We start from the raw sequence: 19605 nt of genomic DNA, 5'->3' as shown, positions 1-19605 counted from the left end.
GTTTATATTGGTGTTTATTTTTGCTGTGGTGTTTATTTTTATTTATACAGCGAGTTGAACTTGTTACGATTTTCATAGAAAATTGGTTATAACTTTGTAAATACCCTGTATAACATAATAAACCTTTATATTTTTGGGATATGGAAGTTAAGAAGATTTCGAACATAAAATAAAATATAGGGTGTTCCATTTAAAAAACATAAGTTTGGTCTGCCAATACATTATCGAACGCCCTGTAACATTCTAACTAATTTTAGTAATTTTGTAACATGAACCTCAAAATTTTCTAAAGTTTTTGTTACTAACTTCTATTGCTATTACTATAGCGGATCTACTGAGCTTTATCACACTAATCAATCGCCCCGTATATTTTATCTTATTACTTCTGCTGCCCTTAATCACGAATTTTTGTCTCTTATCTTTTTCATACTGTTTTAGAATGTTGTTAAACTTATTAAAAGAACTCAGTAATTGTCCACACCCCATAGTTAATTTTAAAAAAAACACTAAACAAGTAAGAAATAAGGAAACTCTTTACAAATCAATATTAAAGTGTAAACATAAGGCGATTAGACAAATTCTAACCACACTCTGACACTCGCCATACTTACAGATACTTAATACCACAGCATACACGCGGCTCAAATTAGTAGTAGAGAGATATTGCTGAGTCTTTTTTGCACTTGCTGTATTACAGCACGCGTTATTTTGACAGTAGAGCATGCGCAGATGTGATATCTGGCTTACGCTGCGTTATTGGAAATACGGCCTGCCGTTATTACAGGAGTCGTTACGCTGTGCGGTATTCGTTGCGCTATTTTGTTTTCAGGTTATGTTTGTTGTTCTTCTTCTTCTTCTTCTTCCTTTATTGGGTTATACCTGTTTGTTGTTTATCTTTCATTTAAACCAAATTTATTCGTAATAATTTGCTAAAATGGGTACCTCAGACAGTAGCAAACGAATTAGATTTACGTCTGATGACGATTTGTGTTTATTAAAACAAGTTTTATGTCAAAATCCATTGACTTCTCCAGAAAATTTGACGTTAGTTCAGGAAAACATAAAGAGTGCAACAGGAAAATCTTTTATTTATGAGAACATTCAAGGATCATTTGTTTCTCTTACTCGATATTTGGAAGAAAATACAAACCTTTCTTCCATCTAAATTAAATTCTGGATTTTGAGGACAAATTAGATAAACAACTAATCTTAATTGAGCCGTAAAATACCGCAACCAAAATGTTGAGCAATATCTGCATTTATGAAACGTCTGAGAAATGTCAATTCTGTCAAAATAGCGCGGTGTAAATAGCGCAACGTAGGCTGTGTTAAATTTGCAATATCTCTCTAGCGTGTACCAAAAAACCCAGTCATAGTACACGCTAAATAATGACATCACTGACTTGATGACGTTTAAGCGTGTACCTAACTTTTTTATTTGCGTACACGTTAGCGTGTACCTAGACACAGCGTTAATTTAATTTTGCCCAAAACGGATTATATACATATAAAACAGTTAAAAACATGGACATTTACATCAAGTTCTGAGAATAGAAAAAAACATGTAAATACATATTAAATACAATATATTTGCTGAGACATATTAATTAATTTGTTTGTGGCTGTGGCTACCAAACTTCAGGATCATGACACAAAAAAGTTTGAAAATAACTGTCACAATCTGTCAATGTCAGTCAGATATCTTTTGAAATTATTAGGTTATGAAGTCAGAAAAATAGAAAAGAATTAAATTATATAAAATTTTTTGCTGTGAACATGACTATTTATGACATAAAGACTAATTAAAAACATGAACTATGAACTCTTTATTATGGCGAAATTACATTACAAAATCTTTTACATTCGTAAGAAGTCATCAAAGACGTGGAGTGTCCATTTGGTCTCCCCTGGCTGAGGCATTTAACTCTAGACCCACTTATAAGTTTCAGTATCATAGGAATAATGGAGGTTTATTTGGTGTTTCCGAATTAACAACTGCTAATGGTTTTAATATAATAGAAGATATGTGTATTCGCAAAACAGATAGGCTTATAGAGGAAGCTGTAAATCCTCATAGACAGAAAAAAATGGTAGAAATCTTTGATGAAATGTCAGATTCCCTTTGCCAAGTTGCTGATTTGGCAGAATTTATTAGGTTAGCCCACCCTGATGAAAGTTACAGGCTGGCAGCAGAAAACGCTTGTTGTGCAGTAAGTGGAGTAGTCGAAAAATTAAATACAAATATTGAGTTATACAAAGCATTAAAACAAGCTGTTAAATCTGATATTGTTAAAAACACACCTTTAGATAAACATGTAGGAGAATTATTTCTTATAGATTTTGAGCAATGTGGTATACATCTTCCAGACAACGAGAGAAATAAAGTTGTCAACCTTACTAACAATATATTTAGCTTAGGACAGCATTTTGTTACTAATTCTTCTACACCTAGGGTTATAAAGAAATCTGTTTTGCCAAAAAATGTCAGGAACATTTTGGATAGTGATGGTGATTCTATTTTAGGTATGTTTATTAATTCAATATTTCAAACTGTAAGAAAGCCAGTGTGTATATAATATTTATTTAGAGTTTACTCAGTGAATATATGACAATTTCAAATGACATTTCAAAACTGTACAGTATAGCGCTGTACTACAAGAGCTTAAACTTTCAAACTCGATTTTCTCAAAAAGTACATGCACAGACATACAATAAGTGTGCTTTAAGCCAGGAGTCATCAATTAGTGGACCTCGGTCTGCCTCCGGACCTTGAGCTACTTTTGTGCGGACCATCATTCAATTCAGAATATAGCGTTTGGCAATTTTGAAAATGTTTGGCGATGAAATTGTATATTATGTTTGACTCAACTTATGTGTGCGAAGCTGCTTTATCAAGAATGAACTTTATTAAAAATCGGTACAGATCTCAGTTAACAGATGAATATCCCGACTCCCCAATGAGACGAATCAGTTGCACCAAACTCATCCCAAACTTCAGACAGGTTGTACATAATAAAAAATGTCATTTTTCTCACTGATAATTTAATTATGTAAAGAATGACAAATTTTCTGATTCTATTTTTTTGTGGATTCCTGTTCAAAAATGTCCCCTTAAACAAATTAGAAGGGGCCCAGGATGCCGGGCAAAACAATATTTTTATACAAATTCGAAATTACCTTTTAGCCCCGAAAATTGTATTTAAAAAAAAAGTCTCTTGTCATTTTTTTTTCAAAAGTTGATGGTTTTCGAATTATAAGTGATTTAAAATTTGAAAAATGTGAAAATACGTACGCATTTTTGAGGTTTGAAAACTCATATGTAAATTATTAGTTTTCAGGTTTCCAAGTTCCTAAATTGAAGTTTATAAATTCAATTTCAAGATCCTAACGAGTAATTGGGACTTAGTTCAATATAGACTGTTGTTTTTAATTGTTAATTATGCGAGTCCGCTCAACTTTTAAGTCACCATACATCGTAATTTATGGTGCGTCTCTGTCGCACTTATTACACATATTATACGTACTTATGCAAAAAATGCCCAACAAATAATACTTCACATTTATTAAAATTTTATAATTTATTATTTACATATTTTTTTCTTAATGATTTATTTATGTATTCAATTAATTATTGCCAATGTGCTAATTAAATAAGCCAATAAAAACAAACGGTTGAAATGGAAACAAACCCCGATAACTCATCAGAATCTTGAAATTGAATGTTTAATCTTCAATTTAGGCACTTGACAACTGCAAAAATAATAATGTACACATGAATTTTCAAGCTTCGAAAATGCTTATTTTTGCATTTTTCAGTTTATAAAGTGCTTAAAACTTTAAATCTATCAAGTTTTGAGAAAAATGACAGAAAATCTTTTTTGTTTAAGATGACCCAAAAATTCTAAAAACATATTTTCGGGAGCAAAAAAGGTGATGTTTTGAATTTATTAAAAAACTGTTAAAAACAATTTCTGCCTAAAAATTTCGCACTGCATCCTTCTGATTTGTTTACTGAATTGGAACAACCAGACAGGTAGTGTTAACTCCGGACCTCGGAAGTGTCATAGGTTTTCAAAACGGACCCTCAGGAAATATAATTGGTGACCCCTGCTTTAAGCCATCGATATATGACTGTGTGGGATTATAGCTACAAAAAATATTTTACTGTGCAACTGAAGAAATGCGAAAGTAAATTATTAAAAGTAGTCTTTTTATTGGAATAATTATTAGAGCAATTTATTTTTGTATCTCTTATGTTGCACAGTAAAATATTCGTTGTCCTGATAATCCAAAATAGTATTCATGGAATAGACTGTAGGTAAAGATTTGTGATGAAATTAACAACTAAATACAGGTAGAGACATGTCTATGATGTAATATATAAATACCTCTTTTTTTCTAAACCTTGTGTTCAGATTTTTCTGGACCTTTCTTTACTTTGTAGTACTTTGTGTTCTGCAATTTCTAACTAAATTTCCATTCCATTATCTGAATAGTTTAAATATCATCAGGAATTAACTCATACAATAAAGGCAATAACTTAATGTAGGTATGCACTTGAAACAATAGGAAGTGAGAAAAGCATATCTGGACCTCGGAGGTAAACTACACTATGTCATTTCGAGCAACTGTGTTTGCAACAAAGTTTAGAGCACTTAAGATGTTAATAAAAATCTGATATATCCCATAATTGGTTGAAAGAAAATGTGACCATATTTTAATGATAATATAGGTTTATTCCAACATAACGAGAAACCATTAACGATCACCGTCCTGCGCAGTATCATGGAACGCACGATGTACAGACACAGAATGCATGAAACGTATTATTTTATAGTAACGTGATTGTTACATGACTAGCGATGTAAGAAGAGAATATTCTCGAGAACGAGAATATTCTGTGCCAGAAAATTCTCAGTGAGAATTTTCTATTCTCAGCGAATTTAATGGTGTGCATTTAAGCAGAGAAGAGCAAGTTGAAGGAACTGAGTTAATAGATAATTTAGCAACTTTAAAATATGGTGACGACTCGTCTGAAATAATGGCAGATTTTGGCACTTTATCGGTATAGGGAGGGATTTTTTGGAAAACCATACTTTGTAAAATCACTTGAAAAACTAGACCCAGTCATATCGTGGAATCCGATAGTAGACCAATCCATGACTGAGCTGGCGACTCGTGAAACACAAAATCCCACAACTTCTCATCAGTGCATTGAAATACAGAATACAGATGGCCAGGATGAGCAAATGATAGAAATAGATTCTGAATCTGAGGCCTCATATTTTTCAGATTAGATCACTCATCCATTATTTGCTGTTAAGAAGAAAATTTCATTTTTTTATCAAATAAATTTGGTTTTCTCTTGTTTTTGTATTTTTTTATATATACATATAAAGAGCACTGATGTTTCGTCTCATAATTTTGTATGTAATTTTACGATTTTTAATACCCTATTTCATCTTTAACAATATCCTTAAGCGCGTCTAGGGATCATTCTCAGAAAATTCTCCATATAAAGAATATTCTCGAGAATATTCTCTGATTTTTCATTCTCGAGAATTTTCCGAGAAACTATACATGACGGTTCTTCGTTGTGTTGGAACTTGGAACAAACCTAATATAACCAATTTGTATAATCCAACTAATAAAATAAGTAGGTAGATTAAAGGAACTTGTTCAAAATAACACCATGTCAACATAGTATAGTTTACCTCCTAGGTCCAGATATATAGTATACAGCCAAATAAATTCAGGACACCACCTAGGTCCAGATATGTAGTACTGAAATGAATATGGAAATGTTTATGATTATTTACATACATATTTAGTATACATGATATGGGCTCCGTGCCCGACCATGGTGGGGATATACTAAACTATGACAGTGTCCGTAGCGGCGAAATATGACAACTTTGGCGAATAATGATTAAATAATAATTTTTTTCAATAGATATTTCGCTTACCTTATTATTGCCATTTTGATTTTTATTATTTATTTTTATATTTTCATACTGACTTTCTTTCCTTGCCCGATCTGATGATATATTCCTATTGTCATCCATTTCCATTTTGTGTTACATACACACCACAAAAGTAATAGTTCAATAGATCCAGCTAATGTTAAAATCTGGTAATAATAACTCACACTGCCTAATTGCTTTCGATGTACACTTAATTTTGACGTTTATTTGACACTCGTTGAAACTTATTGTTTGTATAATAAATTTTATCAAAAATGGTAAATAAATATATTACATTAACGTCAAATATGTCATATTTGTATCATAATATGTTTAACATTAAGTTGTGTTCGCCAAAAATTTCAGACGACTATGCTAGGTGTCGTGTCAGTCATGCACGGAGCGAATAGCCTCGCAAATATTATTCACGATGACGTTCCCGATAAAATAGATCTTAAATGATGCCCTCAGTTAAGAAAAAAATCTTTAATTCTAGTCCACAATTCCGAAATATCAGATGGTGGATTGGTGTGCTTCCTTCAACATTCCCCTCATATATGCATCAGGTGGCGTTAGGTCTGGTATGTGGAGATCTCCCAAAATGATTGCTCAGTATTTGAAGAGAATCCCTGGCCATGTGACAGGTTTCCCCGTCCTGCTTAAACCATTGTTGATTTTAAGCTTGGATCATTTTTGCCTTTCGACCTTCTCACTTTCAAAAAAGTTTTTCTGTAGAACTGAGAACCATCCTGAAGCACCTAACATTAACACAGCATTCACACATACTATAACTACATTCAAAAACTACTCAGTAACATTTCGGCATAATATGACACATACACATTTGAGGCATACACATTTCAGTACTGTTTATTTTGCTGCATACTGTATTTAAAATGGCATAGCAATATAAGGTCCCTGAAATACCTTGTTGAAAATTTAATAGTGAAAATATTTAGAGAGGAGAGGTTCAACATTATTGCCATTTATTTGACCTGTCATCTTTTTAGCATTATCAAATGTGGGTGAATTGATTTACTTCTGTAATAAATTGGAGATATTACTTTGTAGAGTACAATTTGATCAGAAATAATTGGCTTTATCGTTCAGTATAACACTATAATGAGGGTTCATGCGGAAGGGAGACTAGGAGGAAATATGATTGTGATCTTTGTAGTGAAAACATAATGTTAGTATCTTTGTTAGATATCTTGCTAATTTTGTAACACCAACCATAAACTTTTTCCGAATCTATATGGCTTCTTCACTAGTATATAAACATGTACTTAACATGCTTTAATTCCTGTATAACCTGCTTAATTTTTATTTTAGTATGTAACTGATTTAATCCTATTGCTCATGTCTTTGGCTGATGTCAATACGATCTCATTATTGGTTAATCTGTACTTTTACACGTAATCTATTTCAAACTATATATTATGTTATGGGGGCTATCCTAGTGTAAAAGTACGAAAATCATATACTTTTGTTGGGATATAAATAAAAAGTAACAAATAAAAAGTTCTTTACCAGTTGTTTTGAAAATTTGTACATGTGAAAAAAACATAGCTCCACTGTTGCAGTGATTGCAGTCTATTAGTCCCAATCACTGCAGCAGTGGAGCTGTTTTTTTTTCACAGTGTTATATTTTCTTATGAATTTTTTTTACATGTACTTTTTTTATAATAAATACTCATGCAAGTTTTCAAAACAACTGGTACAGTACTTTTTATTTTAGAAATTCCCAAAAAAGTATATGAATTTCGTACTTTTACACTAGGATAGCCCCTTAAGTTACCTATATGTATATTTTAAGTGATATATTTTTTATACATATTTAAGATTGAGAAATGGAACTAAATTATTAAATATTATATTTCAGTATCTGGTTTATACACTGATTCTACTGATCCTCTTGCTAGAGAAATGGCATATAGAATATTTTTGCATCCAGATAGGGACCAAGATCAAATATTAAATGCTTTGTTAGAAGCAAGAAATGAATTAGCTCATATTTGTGGATTTCAAACATATGCCCACAGAGCTTTAAGAGGTTCCATCTCTGAACATCCTGAACATGTCATGGCATTTTTAAAAATACTTTCTGAAGATATTTATCAAAAATCTCAGGCTGATTTTACTGTGATGGGGAAAATGAAAGTTCTTGAAAATGGTAACATTGGACCACTGATGGCATGGGATGTGCCATATTTTACACAAAAGGCTAAAAAGGACTGGTTTAGAGTTTCAACAAAAGAATATTCCCCATACTTCTCTTTGGGAGCTTGCATGGATGGTCTCAATACAGTTTTTGAAGCATTATATGGAGTACAATTAGTGATTTCTGAATTATCTCCAGGTAACTATTTAAATCTAAATACATAATGTATTTTGTATGACACAGATTTAGTACTAGTTATTGTATTTTACAGGAGAATGTTGGTCACCAGATGTGTACAAACTGTCAGTAATACATGAAAGTGAAGGACTTCTAGGATACATATATTGTGATTTTTATGAACGAACTGGGAAACCTAATCAAGATTGCCATTTTACAATCAGAGGAGGTAGAGAACTATCCAATGGCGATTATCAACAGCCCATTGTAGTTCTTATGCTCAATCTTCCAGCACCTCGTTGGTCAAGTCCATCTCTATTAAGCCCTAGCATGGTTGACAACCTGTTTCATGAAATGGGTCATGCAATGCATTCTATGCTTGCCAGGACTAAATACCAACATGTTAGTGGAACAAGATGCAGTACTGATTTTGCAGAAGTACCTTCTATATTAATGGAATATTTTGCTTCTGATCATAGGATCCTTAGAAAATTTGCAAGACATTTTCAAACCCAAGAACCAATTTCAGAAGACATGTTACAAAGGTAAAAATCGCATTTACAATTTTGTTACATTTGGTTACAATTTCCTATACTTACATAAATGTATGAAATATTGTTTACTATATTCGTTTATGGTGGTTCATGATTTATAATCCTTAAAAATATAATATAAAGAAAAGTAGTATATAGGTAAAATTTAAAATATAGATAGCTCCCAGAGCGAACCATGGCCAGTGAGAGAAATCCTCTCTGCGTAACGTTTAGGTGGGTGTATGACCATGGACGTATAAATAAAGATTAAAGGTGAAGAATGCAGCTTTCGTATTTAATTTTTGCATTTTTTCGCAAATGAAGTCCGTTTCTACAACGCCGTTAAATAAATCAGCAAGTTTTTTGCCATTTTTTACAATTTTTGTGAGATCACCTTCTGGGGCTTTTCAAGGGGAAGCCCGGTGATAGGATTAGCAAATTTTTTTGCATCTTTTTTGTGGCCTTAACGTTTACATTCACGGCAAAATTCAGCTTATATGATTTTTAGAGATCAAAATGTCTGACTGTACTGGCCTATGAAGGTAATTTCAGATTTGATTTTAGCTTCATCAATAAATAATATTTCTTGGCTCATTTCATGTAATTTATCTATTAAATACTTGGATCATAAACTCTCCAAAATTACTTAAAATTATAACTTTTTCTTTACTTTACCAATTGAAAATTGTGTTAGCCTATTGCAAATATGATTTTTCGATGCCAACAAAAAGTTTGACAAAAATTGTGCACTTTTGCACTGGAGTGAGCGTTACCCCCCCCCCCCTCATAAAACTCTCAGATAGGTCAATTTAATATTTAAACTATATTTCAGGCTCAATTTATTGGGACGAGTTGAGTTTACTCCCAAAATATAAATATTACCTGACTCCGTAAAAGGTAATGTTTGAATTCACTCCCAGACGATTTTAAGCTGCCATTCATCATCATCATTGGCTCTACAATCCATGGTGGGTGTTGGCCTGTTCCAGAATCAGTTTCCATTCCTTCCTATCCTTCGTCTTGGTTTTCCAATTTCGCACTCCTAACACTCCCAAATTGTCTTCCACCTGTTCCTTAAATCGTGCTCTGGGCCTGCCTCTTCTCCTCACTAGGGTGGGCCGTTGAGTAATGTGTTTTTTATTTTGTTTTTTTAATTAAGTTTCATGACTTCAGAAAAGATGTATGATAAGATAACTTACTTCACAGTGTTTTGTTTTATTATTAATTTAATTTTTTTCCACTGCCACAGAGCTATATAAAAATGAGATTTTTTCGAAAAAATCTACTCATGTAATATATGTCACATTAGTTTTTTTAAATTTACTATGGTTGACTTAGACAAAAAAGTGTTTAATAAGATAACTGACATCATCGTATTTTGGTTAATTAATTTTTTTCCACTGCCACAAAGCTACCTATATAAAAAATAATAATTTTTCAAAAACCTATATTTTTTACTGTATGGTATATGGGCTAAAGTCGACTTTGTTTTGAATACATAAAAAGTAAACAAAAATACAGAACAGTCTAACTAAACTATAATATAGCCTATAACTATAAAAAAACAGAATGTTATCTCTTTTAAGTAACAAACAGATCATTTCAAAAAAGTCTTTCTTTGATTCATATTTTGGCATAACTTCCCTTGATTTCGATCTGTTCCAAGGAACAGACATGCCAAAAGACTGGTTTCGGGATTTTAACAACTTCCCTACGGGAGGCTCTCTCCATAAAACTTTCTGGCAGTCGATAACCTCAAAGTAGGTGCTCCTTAGCGTCAAAAAATAATTCTGGTACTACGAAACGTCGATGATTGTTGCAATTTATCTGTCTACTCTTCAAAATTCTTTGGAATTTCATAATCCCAATAGTCTTATGTGTTTACGTTCGTCAAATAACACAGCCAAAATAATATTTTCTGGACTCCCTTTCTAAGTATCCATTTCTATGAATACTTTTGTAGACTAAATCCTTTAATTCTGGTAGTAAAAAGTCGCAGAGTCTTAATGTTTTGAATAGATGTCTTGGTCGATAAATTCATGACGGTTGAGCCTTAAAAAGTACATGGACACATACACTTTTATTACAAAATGGCTTGGTTTTTGAGGTTTTTTGAGGGGATTCCGGTTGCTACATAATATAACGGGAAGCAGTGGTAAGCCAACGAAAATGTAGAAAGTTTTTCTCAACAAACACCACGTTTAACTTGACAAATATCGTACAGATTGACAAATATCTGTACTAAGATCGTCGCTGTGAAATTCATCAACTGATGATTCTATTTTTGAAAATGAAGCTAAAGAAAAAGTTTTACAAACTTGCAGTCGTTTTCCAAGAGACCCGTGCAGCTGACAGACAAACCAATGTAGGGGCCTTCCAATTTTATTCTCCGGTAACGTAACACTCGAATGCCTCCTTTAAACCCTATGTTTGTGACAGTGCCGTTACAGCCGACGACCTCTAAGCTATTGAGATCCAAATTACATTTTTTAAAAACAAAGTCGCAAGATTCCATTTAGGTACTATATTCATAACAGTGCCAGACGCAGGACAAATGTGACCCAAATACTTAGAACCTGGTTCTTCTAACATGATATTAGGTTTGTCTAGCAAACAGTCAAAATAGTCAGAAACCGTCAGCAAATAGTTGGTCAGTGAGAGAACATAATAACAGTCACCAGTGCTATCCCCTCTACTCGCGCTGGTCCACTATTCGCTGATGGTTTCAAACCGTTTGAAACTGATGCTAGAACAAACCTATTATTCTGCTCTTTCACCACAGTTTTACTTGTCTTTTCCTCGAATACTAAATTGTTGTCTTTCCGTCCATCAAGTAAAGACCAAGAATAAATAATGGAATAAATTGGTTCTGAATTCCAATTCTTTTCTTTTCTTTTGCTCTTCTTTCTTTATGCTAACGTATACCTACTTTATTTGGGCATTTCGCCACATTTTTTGAAGTAGGTTTCTAAATTAATTTTTATCTATTTATTATTTAGTGACGAAATACTGAAACAAGTAGGTATTACATACATATTGGGACCGTGCAAGTTCGGAAAAGCGACACCTGGTTTCTTCGCTCTGCACTTTTACTCGCACTTTTAATTATATTGGCCAATCATATGGTCCTGGTTGCTGGATAATTGTCAAGGCCATAGTCCAAAAAAATAATAAGAAGAAAAAATAAGATTCAGGTTATGTTATTAAAACTAAAACGTAAACAATTGTATGTAGTAAATATAATTAGTTATTAAAATGCAGTAATGCAAGCAAAATACAATTAATTACATTCACCTTTATATAATATTTGCATATCATATCAATATTGTGGAGGAATATATAATTTTTCTTCTTCATTGACATTAGATATGAAATATACGTCAATTTGACAATTTCAATTGACAATGAATTATTTAAGAAAGTTACAATATTTCTCCGCTATTCTCGCACGATCGTTTCTCGTATCGCCTCCAAGTACTTGCACACCGCGAATACGTTATTTGACGAGGTATACATGAACCTACCTGTCATGATTTTATTACCGACTAAAAATCAGATTTTATTTCAAATTTTTTTTGAGACAAAAGAAATATCCCTGATGTTTCAAAAATTAGTTAATAAAAAGATATGAACATCTGCGTTTAAAAAAATTATTTTTTTTTTATTTTTTTAGTGCCACAATGACTTTTTATATTAAAAACATATAGAGCCCTTGTGGCAGTGGAGAAAAATATTTTTAGCTACTCATTTTGGGCTTAAAATTTGTGTTTTAGTACAACGAAACTTTTTTGACCTCAGGTGTTGTTATTTTACAGAAAAAATTTTTCGGCCCACCCTACTCCTCACCCCATCCGGTCTCTGGCTATAAATGTGTTTCGACGGCTCCACCTCATTCATTCTCTCAAGTGGCCTAGCCACCGCAGCCTGTTTATTTTGATAGATCTACCAATACTAGGCTCACTTTAAAGTTGGTAAACTTCAAAGTTATAGCGTCTACGCCATAATCCGTTTTCCTGCACACCTTTATAGATATATCTGAGGATTTTACGTGCAAAACAGCCTAACTGTTCTTCATCACTTTTTGTTATCGTCCACGTTTCTGTGGAACGTGCGAATTTTCTTTAATCCATAGCACGCTCTATTTGCTAGATATATACGTCTGTTAATTTCTGCAGTTACTGTATTACTTTGGTTGATTTGCTAGCCTAGATATACGAACTCTCTTACTCCTTCGAAAGTATATGTTCCAACCGTTAGATCTTCAGGTTCTGCTACTTAATTATTATTTGTGACCTTCATAGTTCATATACTTCATAGTTCATATACTTAGTTTTATTAGTGTTCTTGTATATACTTATAGCCCCATTCTTTTTGATGCTGCTTCCAATGCCGTGAACGATTGAACCCGGTCCTCGCCTTTCTTCTTGCTATTATATCAATGTCATCTGCATACGCTAGTATTTGTACACTCCTATTAATAATGGTCCCTCTTGTTGTTATTCCAGATTCCCTAATATCTTTCTCTAGGGTAATGTTGAATAGAAGGCACGATAGACTATCCCCCTGTCGAAGTCCGGTTTGTGTCTGGAAAGTTCTTGACATTCCATTCTGCACTCTAGCCTTACACAATAATTATATGTACATATTTGATTAATTTTTTTAGATTATGTGCGTCAAAGCGGCTGTTTACAGCTAGCGAAACTCAGCTGCAAGTATTTTATGCTGCTATTGACCAAAAATATCATGGGGAACATCCATTGAAAGGGTCTACTACAGAAGTATTAGCTGAAACCCAGAAAGACTTTTATTGTTTGCCGTACATATCAAACACTGCCTGGCAGCTCAGATTTAGCCACTTGGTTGGTTATGGTGCAAAGTATTATTCATATTTAGTATCTAGAGCTTTGGCTTATTCTATTTGGAAAACTTATTTTGAAGATGATCCATTTAACAGGACAAATGGACAGAAGTATAGAGAAGAATGTCTTAGTCATGGCGGAGGAAAGAATCCAAGGAATTTAGTGACAGACTTTTTAAAAGTTGCTCCTGATCCTACAGTTTTGGCAAAATTTTTGACAAACGAAATTGAATACCATCAGAGTCAAGTTGAAATTGTTTTAAAAAATCATAAGGAACTTTTATCATAGTAATGTATTGATCTTTTATGTGTATGTATTTAACTTTTCGTTGTAAATAAACATTTCATTTAAAGTTATAACTAAAGTTCATACCAAACCCTTCTTTCAGTGCATCATAGTTTGTCGAATTCTCTATATCGTGATTATTATACATAGAACTCAGAAAATTATGTATTCGTTGACGGATAGTTGCATACTTTCACAATTTCAAAGAGTAAAATTAGGTTAGTATATTTCGACATTTTATCGTTGACGCACTGAAAGAAGGGTTTGGTATGAACTGTATAATTAATTAACCATTGAAATGGAGTTTAAATAAAGAAATTAATTATTTATGGCAGAAAAAAATAGACATCGAAACAGATCTTCAAAAACATATAGCAGCTGTCTAAGTAATAAGCAAAAAGCTTATCAAGCTCGTTAATAATTACTCAATTCCAGTGAATCAAACTGGTCCTGGTGCGAAACATGTTGAGTAATTACAAATATCTATTTTATTCTTGTGAGATGCATATACTGCATAACACATGACAACATAAGATATAAACACTATGCAGCCATTTCTACCTATCATTACTGTAAGTAACTCCTTTGCACAAGTTAGAATAGGGGGGGGGGGGGGAATATCAAATGCTTTCTGTGTAAATTCTGAACTGAGACAAGAAGATCCGTTGTCCCCATTGTTGTTTAACCTGGCCTTAAAATAAGAAGTGGTTGAAGAATTAAAATATCTAGGAGCAACGATCACCAATGACTACAAAATAGATCGAGAATAAGTTGAAACTCGAATAATGGCAGGAAACAGATCTTTATATGCATAGCAACATCTATTGCAGTCAAAACTTATGTCACTAGGTGTAAAAATCCAGATATATAAGACCATAATACGACCAGCAGTTGCGTATGGAAGCGAAACATGGACACTAACAAAAAGAGAAGTAAATAAATTGCTAGTTTGGGAACGTAAAATCCTTCGATTGATATATGGTCCTTGCAGAGACAACGTGACAAACGAATGGAGGCGCAGATACAGAGTATTTTTCGAAAAGGAAAATCTAGTCAGATATATAAAGGCCAATAGACATGTGATACTCAGTAGTGACAATTACCTTATGTAATATATGTGGTGCCACTGTTAGGCAACCAACATGACATGAGCCTGGTGGTGACATAACCTGTGATCATAGGGGGCAGTCAACATGTGAATGTGTCATGAAAATGATCACAATAAAAGGTCTTGAATCAAACATATTCTATTTATTCATCTTTATACCCTGGCAGGTTTACCAGGATATTACATGGTGTCAGGTGTTTATTCGGGCTAAATATTCTTCTAGTTTTATACATTTTGTGACTAATATGGAGAATTTGTGTCGACCTCCTAAACCGTTGACCCTAGATGGAAATATAGCGGCAAACTGGAAAAGATCTTCACAAAAGTTTGAGTTATTCTTGACAGCCACAGGATTGCTGGATAAGCCAGAAGCACAGAAGATAGCCATATTCTTGAACTTGTGGGCGATGATCATCAAGGACTGGACCTTCACAATAGCTTTACATACACAGAAGAGGAAGACAAAAAACTAGAATCAATCATAAAGAAATTCGAAGATTGCTGCTCGCCGACTGCTAATTTAATATTTGAACGATTTAAGTTCAATAGTGTAATGCAAGCCGAAGGCCAAACATTTGACAACTTTCTCACAGAGCTGAGAAAGGCAGTAAAAACTACTATTTACCAAGACCCAGGGACCCGGACCGAAATTAAATAAAAGGTTCCGGTTCTAGTAAAATTCAAAATTTTAGATCCGGTTTGGTTAAAATATTTCGATTCGGTTCTGACCAATTTTTTCGGTCCAAACGGTTTTTTTGGTACCTACAAATTTTTCAATTTCATAGTCTGATAAAAAAGTAATCTGTAAAAAAATCTAATAAAAAAAGTAAAACACTGCGGTGCAAAAAAATCGATCCACTAAAAATTTGGTCAATTTTGATGTTTTGAATTTCCTAAACCTGTTGTCCGATTTAAGTGATTTTTTACCACGTTATAGCCTTATTTATTAACAATATCTCTGTAATAATATTGTTGCTAGACAGTCAAAGTATCATTGTATACCGGGTGTACGAATCAAACTGTAAGTTCGCATCACCCAGTAAACTATTCTTGCATTTATAAAATACTGAAATTAAAACCCAACTATAGCCTCAGGTTTTCTTAACATTTTGTCTTTCGATTCATTCGCTTATGTTGGATAATAAAAAAGTTAGGTACTTTAACAACTGGCCATGTTCGTCATCAGTACAGGGTGTTTCTAAAATATTTGCGCAAAACTTTAAGGGGTTATTGTACATGACAAAATAATGACAATTTGCTTTATAATCATATGTCCGCAAACGCTTCGTTTCCGAGATACGGGATGTTCAATTTTTTTTACAAACTGATGATTTACTTATTGCTTTAAAACCAGTTGAGATGTGCAACTCAAATGCGGTGGATTTTAAGACGTAGTTATTGCACATTTTTTGACATACAATTATAAATTTAATATTCACCAGTGGCGCGCAAACGGGTATTATGACCGATAATATTACCCGTACGCACGCCAATGGTGAATATAAAATTCTTAATTGTATTTTAAAAAATGTGCAATAACTACGTTTTAAAACCCACCGAATTTGATCTGCATATCTCAACTGGTTTTAAAGCAATAAATAAATCGTCAGTTTGTAAAAAATTGAACAACCCGTATCTCGGAAACGAAGCGTGTGCGGACAGCGGACATATGATTGTAAAGCAAATTGTCATTATTTTCTCATGTAAAATTACCCCTTAAAGTTTGTCGCACTTATTTAGAAACACCCTGTACTGATGACGAACATGGCCAGTTGTTAAAGTACCTAAAGACCAGGATGTTACACCTTATAAACAATGTGTTTTGGGAAAGGCCAGATGGGAGAAGGTCTGTAGGACGGCCTAGAAAAAGGTGGAAAGATGCAGTCAGAGAAGATATTTTAAGGATTAATTTTGAGTTACTTTCCACTTCGGAAATCGTTTCGTAAGTTTTATAGATCGCAACTTGCAATTTCACTGTTTTAGAACTAAATTGTAATATACAGTAAGAACGGATCTTGAATATGTAATAGGATTGGAAATATAATAGCTTTATTACTTTTTTAAGAATTATATTGAATAAATAGTACACAATAGGCATGTGTTTATTTAAACATGTTTATTATCATTAGCCCGCATTCTCAATAGTACGGATGTGAATTAAATAAATTACACATTTGAGATCAAAATCTAAAAATTATATTTTACATGTTTATAAATGAAGAATATTACAATAATCATAAATATCACGATACAGAATAAAAATGTAAACTGTACAAGAAACTTTATTTGGCAAATCAGGCTTAAAAATTAATTCTAGTAAAAGGGTCCAAATAAAATTTCCAAATCTTATATTACAACTTGTAAAAATTTTTAAAATCAAATAACGATTAATGAAAATCTGGGAATAACAACATAATTAAAAAACTATCACAGTTTGCAATAGCTAAATTCTTAATATTTTAGGATTCTCTTTTTTATACAGTCCGTACAATATATGTACATTGCACGTCATTATCTACGTCAGAGATCTAAGTTGACATTGTTGCCCAATTACAAAAATTCTTGAATTCATTTTAAATCAAATATATCACATAATTATTGCGGAACTGGATTAAATAACAAAACAAATTAATATTAAATGTATATAAATAAAAACATCAGAAATAGAAAACTAAAATTAAGTTATAATCTTACGTTAAAGTAAATGATAAAAACAATAAATATAATAAAACAAATACAGTATTTCTCATGATCATCTTTCAGTGCGTCACAGTTTTTCGATTTCTTTCTAACGCATTAAATTGTATGTGACAGAAAAAAGGCACGTCGGTGATTACATTTCCTCGGTGACATTTTAATTAGATAATAATATTACAAATATAATCTGTATAATTTATAAGACTATACAAATCAAAGAAAATAACATTTTATAAATGCAAGAAACGCATTTGATTTGTTTTTATTCCAAATTGAAAATAAAATGTGATAACTGTCAGATTTAACTAAAATGTCATGTTAGAATAAATGTCATAAATGTGTATTATCACGGACTTACCCTTTTTCCTATCATTTGTTACGCACTGAAAAATGATCATGAAAACGACAATACTTATAGTAAAGAATAAAAACAAATCTGAAGTGTCAATATCCCAACTGTCAAATAAATGTTACCAATTTATGCCAAAATGTCACCTTTGTTCGATCGCAGTTAAAGTGTAATCCGAACAAATGTGCTTTATAAAAACGCTTTATATTCCACTTATACCAATTAAATGAAACAAGTTAGGATATGTTTCTTTAAATTTACATTAATAGAAATCTTCCAATATTATTTATCTGCGTATAAAATAAAGTATGTCTAGTGGCTGTAATTCCAGTGTACTCGGCTAAACGATTCTAAAAAGAAACACACCTATGACTTAAATATTTTTGGTATCATGCGATGTCACGTGCTATGACGCGGATGACGTGCAACGGTATCTATATTGTACAGACTGTAATGATGTAGAAGGAAGTATATATTGCGCTATCTCATACGTTTTTTTTTTGCGGTGTTCACGTTGCATTGCTGTCATGTTGCAAGTGGTAAAGAATGTAGGTTTAGAACATTGTTTACCTCGCAGAGTACAGATAACCAAATAGTTTGATTTTAGTAACAATCAGATATTACGTGAGCGTTAGTACTACTGGCAGTATAAAGCGACAAACTACGCGTCACTGCATAAGGTTACCTACGGAGGGACAAATACCGAATGCACGTATTTGATACGTCAGATTAAAGTTAAAATTAAAATTATAACTTTGGTTCTTGGCCACCTAAAGGCTTGCTTAAACGCTTAATACTTAGAAAAAAGAGGAAGACGAAAAGTCCGAGATACAAAGTTTACTACAATTAAACAATTAAAATAACTGAAATAAAAATAATAAGCAATATTTTAAATCTAAGAATTTTCGTTAATAAACTGCTTTCTGGTTACATCCCGTATCTCCGGCTTTATAAACACGGAGATGACGAATATAGAAGAAATCAGAAAGGACATGGTCACGTATCTACTTTCTTTTCGTCTAGGAAAAGGACCGAAAGACAGTTTCAAGTACTCAAAAATCGAGTAAAGATGAAAAAGAGAAAAGGCAGTTTTTGTTTTTATTTGATTCAGAGTCGGACCACCATCTCCAGATAGCTATTTCTGCCTCTCAGGCGTTATCAATGGAGCTATGTAGTCACAACTCTGAATCAAACATTAACAAGCTGCCTTATTTAAGGGAAATTACCGCGAACGCAATAATTCACCTTTCGAGCCGCAACTCAGCGACATCTCTCGTAAAAAGAGGAAGACGAAACGTTTTCTACAATTAAACAATTCAAATAACTGAAATTAAAATAATAAACAATATTTTAAATCTAAGACTTTTCGTTAAGAAACTGCTGTCTGGTTGCATCCCGTATCTCCCGCTTTATAATCACGGAGACGACGAATATAGAAGAAAGCAGAAAGGACATGGTCACGTATCTACTTTC

At 32.7% G+C, this 19605-nt stretch overlaps 1 protein-coding gene across 1 annotated transcript; it reads left to right on the top strand.

The window, feature by feature from the left end:
* Positions 1–1676: 1676 nt before the first annotated feature.
* Positions 1677–14057, top strand: LOC126890680 (mitochondrial intermediate peptidase). The gene is made up of 4 exons (XM_050659805.1): positions 1677–2523; positions 7846–8322; positions 8396–8846; positions 13498–14057. Exons 1-4 carry the CDS (start codon positions 1818–1820, stop codon positions 13979–13981), a joined length of 2118 nt encoding a protein of 705 aa, XP_050515762.1. The 5' UTR covers positions 1677–1817; the 3' UTR covers positions 13982–14057.
* Positions 14058–19605: the final 5548 nt, after the last annotated feature.

Source organism: Diabrotica virgifera, chromosome 8, assembly GCF_917563875.1.
Source record: "Diabrotica virgifera virgifera chromosome 8, PGI_DIABVI_V3a".
NCBI lineage: Eukaryota > Metazoa > Arthropoda > Insecta > Coleoptera > Chrysomelidae > Diabrotica > Diabrotica virgifera.
Note: the sequence above shows the minus strand (reverse complement) of the source record. Positions and strands in the feature narration are given on the sequence as shown.

Excerpts from the sequence above, each read along its gene's own strand:
- LOC126890680 (XM_050659805.1), top strand. The coding sequence starts at position 1,818 with ATGAACTCTTTATTATGGCGAAATTACATTACAAAATCTTTTACATTC. Across the intron at positions 2,524-7,845 it reads TGATGGTGATTCTATTTTAG|TATCTGGTTTATACACTGAT; the intron begins GTATGTTTATTA and ends ATTATATTTCAG. Across the intron at positions 8,323-8,395 it reads GATTTCTGAATTATCTCCAG|GAGAATGTTGGTCACCAGAT; the intron begins GTAACTATTTAA and ends TGTATTTTACAG.